General features: G+C 41.1%; 1 protein-coding gene across 1 annotated transcript in view; it reads right to left on the bottom strand.

Moving 5' to 3' along the window:
• The window catches only part of DBR1 (debranching RNA lariats 1), a 585,557-nt gene that overhangs the window by 411,209 nt on the left and 160,668 nt on the right, over nucleotides 1–13,680 (bottom strand). The window contains exon 4 of the mRNA XM_044060681.1: nucleotides 13,126–13,151. Coding sequence (XP_043916616.1) covers nucleotides 13,126–13,151 — 26 coding nt within the window. The remainder of the gene's footprint in view (nucleotides 1–13,125; nucleotides 13,152–13,680) is intronic.

Genomic DNA, 13,680 nt, shown 5'->3' with positions numbered 1-13,680 from the left:
TAGCAATAACCCACTTCTGGGTGTGGGTAATGCTAAATTTACCCACGGTTGGCTTTGTTTGGTCCCGAGGGCTTCCTCGGGCTTCGCCCTCGGGACCAAAACATGCCAACCGTGGGTAAATTTAGCATTACCCACACCCAGGCGTGGGTTATTGCTATATTCAGCATCTATTCCAGTGCAGCTCCATACTAAGCATTCAGGTCATACTTCTGTAGATAAACTAACATCTTCTGCCATCTCAGAGGTGCCCTATACAAAACTTGCAATGGACAGGGGTTTGTTTCCAACTGAATACTTTCTTCACCCATCACTTATTCACACAACTTCTCACATCCATACAATTTAGATAATAGAACCTCTTCTCTATCTGCATCAATAAAGGCTAATGAGACACAGGAATATGGTCTATTCTCTTACGGAAGCACAGCTCCTATGGCAGTCCGACTAGTAGCTACTTACAGCACAACTGACTTAGTCACATTATATTATTATAATGCTAGAGCATAAAGTAATTTCCTGCTCACAGCTCCATTTTCAGAACTCATCTTGCTTTAACAGCTTTCTCAGAAGCATAGTTATTTCAGAAACATGCTGGGTATAAACGTTTTAAAATACTGTACCATTGCCTGTGATACACATTTGTCTTCAGATGTTTAGTATTTGCACAGCTACTCAAAATTTCTACCAGGTTTCAGACACTCCATTACAATACAATGTATTTCAAACCTGCCACTCCCATTTTATATTTGCTCTTACTGAATTTGAAAAAGGGTCTATGTTAAATCATCGAACACTTAAAAAAGCAAACTATGATTTATCGAACCCATGTAAGCGAAAGCTTACAATCTCGAATGCTTAGAACAGCGATTTTTTCCAAGGAAAAAAAATGTGCAAAGTGCAAATGTCTAATAAAATGGAAAGTTATTTTTGGATTCACAAGAATAACTGAATTTATCTCTCAAGTGCATCATTTTTCTCAAAAAAAAAAAAAAAGCGGGAATGAAATTCCTTTAACACTTCTTCAGCAACTCTCAAGAGTACTACAGACAGTACCTTTTTAGGCTTCTCAGTTAATCCAATCATAGTGAAAAACAAACTTTTGCATCAGAGGATTCCAGGAGGCAGCAGTTCAGATATTTTCCTGAGAGTTATACTTCTGTAGTTTAAGCACAGAAATTCTTGAAAGCAAAATATTCCTTCACTTCTACACATACATTTCTTCACTTCTAGCAGATAAATGCCTATTACGGCATCACATACTGTCTGGATAGCCAATAACAATATAACAAATAAGTGCAGTGTAGCCTCATTGAGGTGCCCATTCAAAATCTTATATCTATATAAAAGGTATAACACGTCAATTGTAAATCAAAGCAGCTATTTTATTGACACAAAAGCTGCATAACCCATGCTGAAAATTATATGTTCAGGAGATGTGAAATGTTCAATGGAAAGGAAAGGACAGCAAACAGGTAAACCAAAAAAAAGGTAACAAAGTTCTAGGTAGGAAGTAAAAAATGGAAACAACTTATGAAAGCAGAGCTGAAAAGGACAGTATAAGATCAGTTCATTGCACAGGCATCCCTATACAAGCGAACTGTAACAAGGTCCATGAATGTACAAATGAAATGTCAGAATAAAAGAAGATAGGACAGTTGTGTAAGATTTTACCATAACAGTAGATGTTTAAATAGATAATTGTTGCAATATTCTTCACTTTTGGGCTGTTTCCTAATAAGGATACCACAAGTTCAGTCAGCATATTAAAATGTTGGCATTATATCTGGCCTGTGATCTGTGCACAAGACTATGTGCTAGTACTTAAGGGATATAAGAGTGCGAAAATCTTAAGACCTTTCTTGCCCCAGAGGAGTTAAAAAGACTGAGGCTGATATAACAGGATAGTCACAGTCATAAGGCTATATGGGGAAGAGAAACTAAGGGGTCTACCTCTGCCAAGAAAGGAAGGAGAATGGGGGGATGAAGGGAAAGGTGCACATACTGCAACAGTGAGCTAGTTGAACCTCTACTACTATTATGTTAAGATCATATGAATGAACACTGCCAAAGCCACTTTACTGGAGATCAACTGAGTGGACTGATGCACTTTGCCACAAATGCAGCAAAAACGTGCCACAACATCAAACGGTGCAAAAACAATTTAATGAAATAAAGATTTAGCACTTTCACTCCTTCACCTGGAACTTCATCACAATTTAAAACATACATACACCATTTTACACCATTTCCTTAAATATGAGTACCTCAGAGACACCTTAATATCTTAAAAATGAAATAAAAATAAACAAATATACATTAGCCACCCATTCTAGATGCACTGTGGTCTTGGTTGCTATGTTAAGATCTTATACAAATATATTAAACTCTTCATTAGATCACTGTTGCAGTTTTCCTCACTTATGTGAAGACTCAAGCTTTTAGGAGGAAGAAGCAGAGGCTGAAGAAATATAGCTGAAGTCCAACAAACCTTGAAGAATGTTTCCGTTGCTTTTTCCAGAGCTAGAGCAGAAGTTATCTATCTTGTGGTATTCATGAACATGTGAAAAGATTACGGAGCTGCCTTCAAAATGGACACGGAATCAAAACCATTGAAAAAGGCTCTAGTAGAATGGGCTTTCACTTGCCCAGAAAGAGATTTGCCATGAAAGAGTAACTAAAGGAAATGGAAAGGGAAAGCCATCTGGAAACTATCCGTTTAATGATTGGAAGACTTAACGTCTTTCCTTCATAGGAGATAAAACAGTTGGTCAGTATTCTAATGCTTTTTCCCATTTTTTACGTAGAACCTTAATTGTCTGTGGTCATCCAGCACATGAATTTATTTTCCTTTATTTTAAGGGTTAGGGAAAAAAGAAAGGAAGTTGGATGGACTGATTTAGAGACAACTTAACTCCTTTAGGTATAAAGGAAGGGTTTTGATCACAGCCTAACTCTGTCTTTGTGGGAGTATTTTTGGCTGGGGTAAGGCAACTAATAATACTGTTTTTCTTAGTCAATAACTTAAGGGAAGCAGAAGCAGGTTATTTCATCTTGTATACAACTCAATTCCCAAGTAGGATGGGTTTGTTTCCTATTGGGGGGGGGGGGGGGTGTCTGATGTGGAAGAGACTGTATGACCTCATAGCATAAAGAAAGATGGATCAATAGGCAGATAAGCTAAAATGGCTAACAAATGCTTTTTAGCATAAATTAATGCTAAGCCTGAACTCGCATAAATATTCAAGTATCATAGGGACATGGAGATGAAATAGTTATTTATCTGTATTGCAGCACCATATAAAAAAATCTCTTCCATTTTGAAATACAAGATTTTCTGGTAGCAACTTTCCTTGCCTCCTTTAGTGCCTGGAGCATGTAAAGATTGACTGAAAGGAATCAAAAGCCCATCATTCAAATGGTGAAATTTGAAATCTTGAGGTGTAGATAAGAAGGCCTTTCTGGTGTGTGTGTGTGTGTGTGTGTGTGTGTGTGTGTGTGTGTGTGTGTGTGTGTGTGTTTTCTGGGGTAAAAAAAAAATAAATGTCTGGATTGAAAGGAATTCAACAATATCTTTAGTTTGTCTTTCTGAACCTTCAAAGATGGACCATCAGAATGAGAGAAGGAAGTAAAGCATAAAGGAACTTCCCTTTCCATGGGAAAAAAATTGAGTTGTTTGTTGAAACGGAAGCAAAAAGTTCTGCCTGCAGTTTCCCACTGGTGAACAATTTAGAGGAAAATCTCTGGGTTCAACATCCATTTGTAAGGGTCTAACTTGGATCATCTCAAACAGTCTGCCATTATGTTTTATTCTGAGGGAATGTAAACAGCCTAAAGGAAGAGGTTGTGTTGAAAACTGATAGCTCCCAGGTTACCACAGTAAGTCTGTAGGGGGGATAGCAATTTGTTCATCCCTTTTTATTGATATACTACAGCAACTGTATTGTATGTCACTACCTAAAGTGCCCCTGGGTTCCAGAGATAAGAGTATCAAGGGCATAAACTACAGCCATCACACCTCTTTGGACGTTTATATGCTTTTTTTGTCTTGTTTGAACACTTTCTGAACAGGCTGCCAAGGCAATTTCTGAGGCATCTGTTGCAACTATTTGCTGGGGGTGCTGAGATGAAAAAAGGAACCTGTGTACTAACTGTTAATTTGCTCATTCACCAAAAGATCATTTTATTCACAAAATGTAAGAGGATAACAGTGCTGGATTCAAATCAATTTGATGTTATGAATACATTTTCCTCATGTGAAGCTGGCACTTGGAAATCATTAAAACTGTTGATACTATGAATCCTACGCTCTCAAGCTGTCTCCAGCTGACGGTTGCTTGAAGAATTATTAGTGACAAGGTCTTGTACAGTGGCAGAAATGCCGTCACGAAGGAGGTGTCCAAAAGACACTCGAAGAACACAACTGAGTGAGATGGCTCCAGGGCTGACTGTGCACAGATTATAACTTAGGCAGAGAAATAGATGGTTGCAGAGTGTAAGGCCTTTAAGGCTTTATGTTTGGAAGTAGCACGAAACAAGCAGTCCAACTAGGGATAGACAAGGGTGCCCTGGAATCTACAAAAAGCTGGACAGGAGCTAAGCATTTTGCGAAAACCCTTGGAGTTATGAATAAGCCAAATGGCATAGTACACAAAGTGAATGCACAATGTTCCACGTGAATAGGGACATACAAGCAGCCAAACTTTATAGGTTCATAGGTAAGTACTAGGCTATCTGCCAAAGGGCATTTATAAGCCTAGCCAGAATGCGTTGGCTTTCGTCACCCCCTTAGATTAGTTCCCTGTGCCTCTGTCCAACAGAGCCATTAGTTCCCTGCACCACTGTCCAGCAGAGCCACTGCAGTGATCCCCAGGGTAAATTTTCTGTTTCCCATCCACCCGTCAAGGTTTCTCTTGAAGAGTGTTAGTGAGGGGCTCTGCCTGATGTATACTGGAATCCTATTCCAAAGCATGGGCAGTCTCTGGGACAGAAATCTATCCCTCCAGCATGTCCTACTTTCTGTTGTGGCGAGGTTTATATCTCTAGAGCATGTGGCTCTCCGGGATTTTTTATTTTTTTTTAGGTGGAACATGTCCAATTCTGGGTTGGACATGGCCTTGTAAGTCAGGCAGAGATCACCTCTGAGTAAGCGGTATGCAACAGAGTACAGCTGGAGTTTCTTGAGTCGAGCTGCATAGGGCATCTGTTTGAGTCCAGTAATCCTCTTGGTGAGGTAATTTTGTGGGCTTTCCAGCTGTTGCAGGTGTCTTGTAAGGTACATACCAAATGGGGCGTTGTAGTCTATGATGGGTCCAATGAGTGATGAGTAGAGATGTACAATAACCTCTTTTGTTCTAGATGCGAAACCTTTTGTGATTAGGTGAGCCACATAGAAGGATTTTCTAACCACCTTGGCCATATGATTAGATCAACAGTAAAGAAAAACTGTGCAAGTAAATGTACCATAACAGAAGATGCTTGAATAATCATTGCTGCAACAGCCTTAGCTATACAGAACATATTTTGCTTAGGACATTAGTCACAGCTAGCTTCCAAAGCTTCAGGGCACCTTTCACACATCAAAACCATCAGTCAGCTCAAGCTGACAAAAAGACAGGTCTGGGCACCAAGCCTTTCAAAACTTTTCTTCAGCCGAAGACAGCAGCGCCCTGCGGGCTTTCAATATCAACTGTCAGCTTATGCTGTTCCATTGCTGGGCAGTGAAGTTCTCTTTGTGGAAAAAACGTTCATATATTTTTAATGTTTAAACTTACTTTCCTTTAGGAAAGTACATTTTAAACCAAGGAACATGTCTTTTTATTGACTGTCATGCAACTTTCATGTACTTTTAAATAGGAGTGCACTTTTTTTTTGGACAATTTAAAATGTAAACATCCTAAAACTTTTTCTTATTTTTTGGAGCTGGTAATGTGCATTAGAATGTTTTTTTACTTTGTTTTTATTCGAAAAAAATATTTTAATACTTTTTAATTTTTACCAGCTTGCAGTACTTAGTTTTTGCCTGGAATGAAGTACAATTTTCAGCTAGACCATAGAACAAACTATGGGTCCCAGAGTTGATCCTTCTTACAAACACAAAAAGTAAAAGTTAACTAAGCAGTCCTTTCCACTACAGCAGGCTAGCAATTTGCCAGCTGTAGTCAAAGCTGGCTCCTCAGACTACAGATAGTTTCCCATGATACCTCTGGTGCTGTCCATACAGCCAATATAGACCAAGGGACAGTCATGTCTCCTGCAGCTGTTTAGGGGCTCCCTCAAGGGACAAGGGAGAGCCACTCGTCAGTTTTCGGAAAAGGAGCAGGGAAGGTGCCCCTGCTTAGCCAGAATATTGTACCCATCCCTGAGGAAACTGTTACTGCCATGTTATTCCTGATTGCACCAACCTTCCTGTCAAAAAGAAACAGAAAACAACATGCATCATCTCCTGCACCAATTTCACTGGACAGCAAAAGTTTATTAAAACTAGCTCAGGGTTTTGTACAGGGTACTGACCCTTCTTATCATATCGTTTCTGGTAAAAGAAAAGGGATTCCTCTTTTTCTGAAGATATTCAAGAAATTCAATACAGAGAAGAATGTGATGGGACAAACGGTTTTCTCCTCCACAGATTTCTTATTCACCTTCAGAGCAGAGCATGTTACAGTTTTCTTCTCTGCAGATTTCTTATTCAACCTCAGAGGAGAGCATGTTATCAATCTCCCTTGTCAATGGTTCTCTTTCTTTGAGACTATTTCCAGAATGTGGCACTGTTTTCAGTGGGAGAACAGGGGGGTTCTCAGTCCCTCAGAAAATATCAAAATTCCTAGAACCTCCTCACATTCCCCCAGTGCTGTCAGCATTTTAGGATGCATTTGTCACACACTTTGTTTCCCTGACAGCAGACAGAATGTACAAAGTTCCTCAGTCTTTCAAATTTCTATACACTCATCCAAGACCATACCCATCAGCTATAATGTTAGTTAATCCAGCTGCTGCCAAACATTTTGTTAATTATAATCCTTCCCTTTATGACAAGGATTTTAAAATAACTGCTAAATTTGGGGGGGGAAATGTATGGTTCTGTAACTTTAGAGTTCTGAATAGTCAGGCTCACATTAAAGTTTTGGACTAATGTTTTATCTGCAGTCCCCTTATATGAAGGAATTCTGCTTTGTGTGGTTTAGTTTCTTCAATTTCTCAGGTCACTGCTCACTGTTTAAAGTGTGTTTATGACTGCAGACATTATAGCAATAACCCACGCCTGGGTGTGGGTAATGCTGGATTTACCCACGGTTGGCGTGGTTTGGTCCCGAGGACGAAGCCCGAGGGACCAAACAAAGCCAACCATGGGTAAATACAGCATTACCCACACCCAGAAGTGGGTTATTGCTATTATACCATGACATTATTTACGAAAAGAAACTATTACTTTTCTTAAATAATGGCATAGTATAATGCCTGTTTACTGCCCTTCCGCAGATGTCTGGCATCCGCGGCAGTTCTGATGTACTGCGCGCCTGCGCAGTACATCAGTGCTGTGGGCAAAAGCAACGGAGAAAGCAAGATCTCCGTTGCTTTTTTTTTTTTTACTGTTTCGCTATGTTAAATGGGTTTAACATAGCGAGACAGCTTTAAAATAAGCAACGGAGATGTCCGTTGCTTATTTTAAAACTGTCTCGCTATGTTAAACCCATTTAACATAGCGAGACAGTGTTTTAAAAGTAGAGTTATACTAATGGAAAAAAGTCCGGGCGACTGGACCTTTTTCCATTAGTATAACTCTATTTACAATGTGCACACTGGCCAATCAGCGTGCATGTTTTGGGGGGGGTCATGGTATAATATGACTTTTATCGCTGGTACTGTGGATTCAAGAGGTTTGCCTGACTGCATTCTCAAAACCTCCCAGATGCTGTTAAAAATACGATTTAAAAAATTCATTTGCACAGCAATTTATCTTTTTTGAACACTATACAGCAGAGGTTATCAAAAATGTGATAAAAGGGGTAAGCTTATACAGGGAATCTCTCGAGATTTTTCAGACATTCTTCACCAAATTTTCAAAGGAATTTTCTGCTTCCTCATCCAATTATGGCAAGAAACAAAAATAATCTCAGCAAAATTCCAGTAGCAGACACTTAAAAACAATGGAAAGGTTCCAAACAGAAAGCAATCCTCCCAGAACAAAGGGCAGTTAATTAAGGTAGAAGGACTATATAAGGGTTTTGTCATCTTTTCCAAAAAGTCTGGATCTCCATTTATCTCTCAGGTAAAAGCCTGTTTCAGACCAGTGGGTTCAGAGACTGATTCAGCAGGGTTGCAGATGGCAAGGGGAAGAAATTCTTCATTGACAGGGAATTATTCCACATTCACCAGACCAAACCGCCTTTATTCCCTCCTATCCTACAGCACATGCAGTCTCAGGAGTAATAGAAACAGTTCCTTCTTCCCAAATGGTAAAAAAAGAAAATGACTGGAGACAAGTTCTGGACCTTCCTTTCCTAAACCAGTATGCAACAGTGCTCAAGTTCAAAATGCTTTCAGGTCATAATGAGTTATCTGTTCTTCCTCATTTGAGTATTCTAGAAGCCTTCGGTTTAAAAGATGCTTATCACATTCTTATTCATTTAGATTTTACACATAAAGGGTAAGGGTGTGTCTGTGTCTGTGTGCGTGTCTGTGCATGTCTGTGTGTCTGTGTGTGTGTCTGTATCACATTATCAATTCTCTACCTCAACCTTAGGGCTATCCACTGTTCCAAGAGTGTTTGCAAAGTGTCTAGCTCCTGTTATAGTCCACTACACATTTTTCTATACTTAGCAGACTTGCTTATTTTTGCAGAGACATTTTTACAGTGTTAGGAATCTCTCATTTGGTGACAGATCTATGTAAACTGATTGCAAATCTAAAATATTTTTTAACTCCATCACACAGGACTAGATCTATTTCAGGTATTTCCACTCAGACATTGGCCACTGTGAGGGAATACCTCAGGATTCTGGGTCTCATGGCACCTAGGATTCTCATGGCTCCACATAAGAAAGAGAACAATGGTGTCTGAGAGGCTCTTTGGTCCAAACACCAATACCCATTGCCCTTTTCAGATTCCAGTTCTGGGATTTGTGAGAAGAGAAATTATTTGGTAGAGACACCAAATAATCCTGAATCCTGGTCCCCCCCCCCCCTTCGCTCCAAAATAGATAATCACAGAATTCTCGGACTTTGACTGGGGAGCAGTGTCAAGTGGCAGATAAAACTGCACGGTATCTGTGTCAACAAAGGCAGACAAGTACATAAATATCTTATTACATCCAAGTGATGCCTCCAGGTGGATCTGCAGTTAACTCCTGACATCTCTAGGCATCAAATATTGCTTGTTCATATATGCATTGATCGTGTCTTTCGGCTTTTCCCGGTTAGGGGTCGCCACAGCGGAACTCCGGTCCGTTAATGATTGGCAGTAGATTTTTACGTACCGACTTGCCAGGCCTGACACACAACCTTCAACGAAGGTAAGCCCATTCACGCATGTCTCCACGCAGAAGACGCTCTAGCTGAGAATCTAACCGGACAGCATCTTACTGTGAGGCAACGATGCTACCGCAGCACCACCACCGCGGGTTACTAATTCTAAAACCATGCCATACACAAGGTTTTTAAAAATGTAATCTTAAAGCTTACACAATGGCAAACTCAACTGCAGTAATATCTGACCTCTGTCTAGTGCAGTTAAATAGATATTAACTGTTGTTTTTATAATATTAATTTACATAGATGTAATTTTCACATTTTTCTAAATATCTCAACCAAGTAACACAGACAGAACTCCTTAGCCTCATATGAATGCTCTCAGCTAGAGGAATAAAATGCTGCTGACAGTGTGTGCGCTACTTGAGTGGTTGCTGAGATATTGTAAATTGTTTACAAAATATTACAAATGTAATAGTTACTGTGTTTACTGTGACTTATAAAATTTGGTTTAAGACCTAGAACCTAAAGAATACTACTACTATAAAATTGTTTGTGCTGCAGAGTTTCCCATTTATATGTCTTTCATAACCACTAAGACTCCAGAGATATGAAAATTTGTTTGAAATGTCAGGACAATTAGATTGTTAAAAGGCTTAGGCTCCTCCTATTGGAAGTTACAGTGCAAACTTTCCTGGCTTCACTGGAGTGGATGACATAAAAAGAGATGTTAGCCCTTATCAAGGCACTCAACTCTCAATCACCTCTGGTCTCCAGGACAACTGCAAGTTATTACAGAAATCACTACTGAAAATACTACTGTGCTATGATATGTAAACAATCAAGGGTGAGCCACATCTTACCCCCTTATGCAGGCTATACAGGTCAACATGGGATATAGCTTTATAGCACCGTCTCATTCTACTGGCATCCACATTCTGTAGAGCAAAGCTATGCAGCTCAAAGTGAGCAGGACAAAAGCAGACCTTCACAAACAGAAACTAGATCAAGGGGTCTTCCATGATTTGATCCACCTGTGGAGAGTTCAAATTGACTTTTTTGCGTCCCTTAAACAATGATTTAACAAACTCTGTTCCAGGACTACATGCCAAAAGGCCTGGAAGACAAATACCTTTTTTCCCAATGGAAATTAATGTTCTTATAGGCTTTTTCACCTTTTCCACCAATATCCTGGGTAAAGATTTAAAAGGGAATCCAAGATTATCGTGGTGAATCCCTTTTGGTCCAGGCAATAGTGGTTCTCTCTTCTTTTAGGATTGATCAGGAGCAATTCCCACAATCTTCCTCAAAGACTGGATCTACTCACACAAGAAGGGTGTTTGACACCTCCTGATCCTAAACAACTTCAAATGACTGCATGGATGATAGGGTCCTAATACATTTTAGTCACCTGCTTACTGAAAAAATGAATAAGGTACTAAATGAGGCAAGAAAGCCTGCTACTAGAAAATCATACATAAGTAAATGGAAAAGGTTTTATAGATGGTGTCAAAACCACAGATAGCACCTATTCAGTACTAATGTTTCTCCAGTAACTTTCAATGATGTATGACGAACATCTAGAAATGCATGAAGGAAAAGGAGGGGAGAGAGATTTTATAGGGTTAACATCTTGAACACTGGAACTTTTAGTAAGATATTAGTTTGGACAGATACAAAATTGGTCTCATAGTTCCCTCTTTCCTTGGAACCAGGAATATTCTGAAGTAAAGGCTTTTCCCTATCTGTTTGGGCATAACAGGGCTCTAATTCCCTGAATAGATGGATATGAAATGATTGATAAGTTGAGATATTCTTGATCTGACAGGACTTGAGGGAATCATGAAGGAATGTGGAGAATGACTCATTGAAGATTGTATCCATTTTCTATTACATTCAAAACCCAAGAGTTTGACGTTACAAGCTTCCAAAAGGAAAGGGAAAGAGAAAGTCTCCCTCCAATTATGGAAGAGGGATGGCTGAGGTGGAGAGGACGGGCTTGTTGAAGAATGTAGTTAGAAGATGGTTCTAATTCCGTCAAAAGTTCCTTTGGGTCCTTCAAATCGGATTTTGTTTTGGCATGTCCTTTCTTTTTAGAAAATGGTGTACCTTTTTGCTGAGAAGTACTTTGAAGCTTATGGAAAAATTATCCAGATTTGGGGGACAGATCTGAAGGACAGAGGAAATAAAACTGAAACTCCTTATGTAATCTCACCTCTACCTTCTTGAAAAGCCCTGCAGTGGAATTGCCAAAAAGGTTCTCTCTAGCCAATGAAGCATCCAATAGATCTGATGTTATCCATGTCTTCATTCATCACCACAGGGTCTTGGATACGACCCAGCAATATTCAGACGGATCCAAGGCTCTGGCTCCTCCTTCTCCCATAAAGCCCTGCTGCTCTCCAATCCCCAGATCTCATTTGCCATGTTTGCTGTGCAGACACATTCCTCTGGCTCTGGCTGGTTAAGTAAAGACTTTTCAATCTTTATTTTCATATTTAGTAGTTTTTTAGTGTTTTAGTATAGTGTCCAATCCCTTCCTCTCCATGCTTCGGCTTTCGATAGCTCCAGACAGGTATCATCTGGAGGTTGGGGGCAGTTTCTGGATGCATTCCTCTTCTCCGGGGGACTTTGCCCTCAGACATGGAGGCGGGGGCCAGCTTCCAGCCCTTTGGCCTTCCATGTGGTAGAGAGAACCTTCTCCACATCTGGAGTTTACTCTGCTGCACCTCCGGGTCCCTCCTGGCCTCTTTACCTCAGCTGGTGAAGGTTCACATCCTGTCCCGGTTCAGCCCTCCCGATTGAGCCTTCAGGGGGTTTCCTCCCCTCTGGGTGCCACTGTATCTTAGACTCCCACCTAGAGCCACAGCAGAGGAGGTTCATTGTAATAGCAAGTGCAAGAGGAGGCACCTGGACTCCCCCACAGAGTCTCTCTCAGAGGATACGAACCTCCAGGAAGGAGATGGGTCCACCAGATCTCCATCAGATTATGTCTCCTTTGGAGACATCCTTGAGCTCCTAAAGCAAAAGGCCAGATGATCTCCTCAACCCCAGTCTTCAGAGGAGTTTATATTTCTGAAGGCCTTCAGGACGGGCCAAGTCTACCTCCTGGGTGTCCCCACTGCTGACAAGTTAATGGATCCAATTGCCAGCAGGGCCTGGAAGGAATCAGACATGGTGAAGCCTGTACCTAAGAGGGCTGACAAATCCTTTAGTCTCCCTGCAAACCATTTCTTCTGCAGCAAAGATGTACCAGTTGAGGACATCATGGTTGCTGCCGCCACAAGGAAAGAGCTAGCAGAGCTCCACAGTCCATCCCAAAACAGGGAGTCCCAGGCAATAGACCACCTTAGCTACCTTTGGACTAAGAGCAACTATTTAGCACATTTTATCCACCTCCAAAGGGATTTGGTTCAAGAGCTCTCCACCTCCCTTGCAGAGTTATTGCCGGCAGAGAACCTCAAGCAGGTGTCTCCCAAGCGGGACACTCTGACCTCTCTAGTAAATTCCTCGAGGAGGCTAATCTCCAAACGCTGCGAAGCCTACCTCTTTAGCTGCTGGCACAGGTATTGCCTTGCGGCCTCATGCCTGGCAATGCTTGCGCGGGTTTACAGAACCCTTTAATGGTTCGTTTACTAATGCCCCCATCAATGGTTCCACTCTCTTTGGACCCTCCGTAAAAGACACTTTGACGAGCAGGATGGAAAGATGTTTTTCTGCGGTAGGAATCATCAAGCTTTCGGCCCCCACAGAGGTCTTTCTGGAAACCCCAACAGGGAACCTCTTCCAGAGACAGGGGGAGAGGTTTCAAAGAACACCACCCTCATGGTGGGGGGTTTCCACAAAATCAGGGCTACAGGGAACCCTTCTCTGACCAGCCCTTTCAATGCTCCTGAAGCGCTGCCCGGCTGCTCTGCGCTGGAGGCAGTCGGGCCACACTTCCCACTAGCCTGGACAAAAATCACTGCTGATCACTGGGTGTTAAATATCGTTTTCAGGAGCTATTTCATTCCCTTTTCGGAACCCCCCTCCAGTGAGAAGTTATCTCCCAGACGTTCCACTCAGTCAGAGGGAGTTGGCCCTCAAAGTTGTTCAACTTCTAAAAACAGCCATCTAAGAGGTCCCAGCAGGGCAAAAAGGATCTGGTACTTACTCTTGCTTCTTTTTAGTGCCAAAAAAGACAGAAGACCTACATCCTATTTTGGATCTCAGTGA

This window comes from Protopterus annectens, chromosome 2.part0, assembly GCF_019279795.1.
Source record: "Protopterus annectens isolate FY-2018-M chromosome 2.part0, PAN1.0, whole genome shotgun sequence".
Classification (NCBI taxonomy): Eukaryota; Metazoa; Chordata; order Ceratodontiformes; family Protopteridae; genus Protopterus; species Protopterus annectens.
This window is presented reverse-complemented; position numbering and strand designations above follow the sequence as displayed.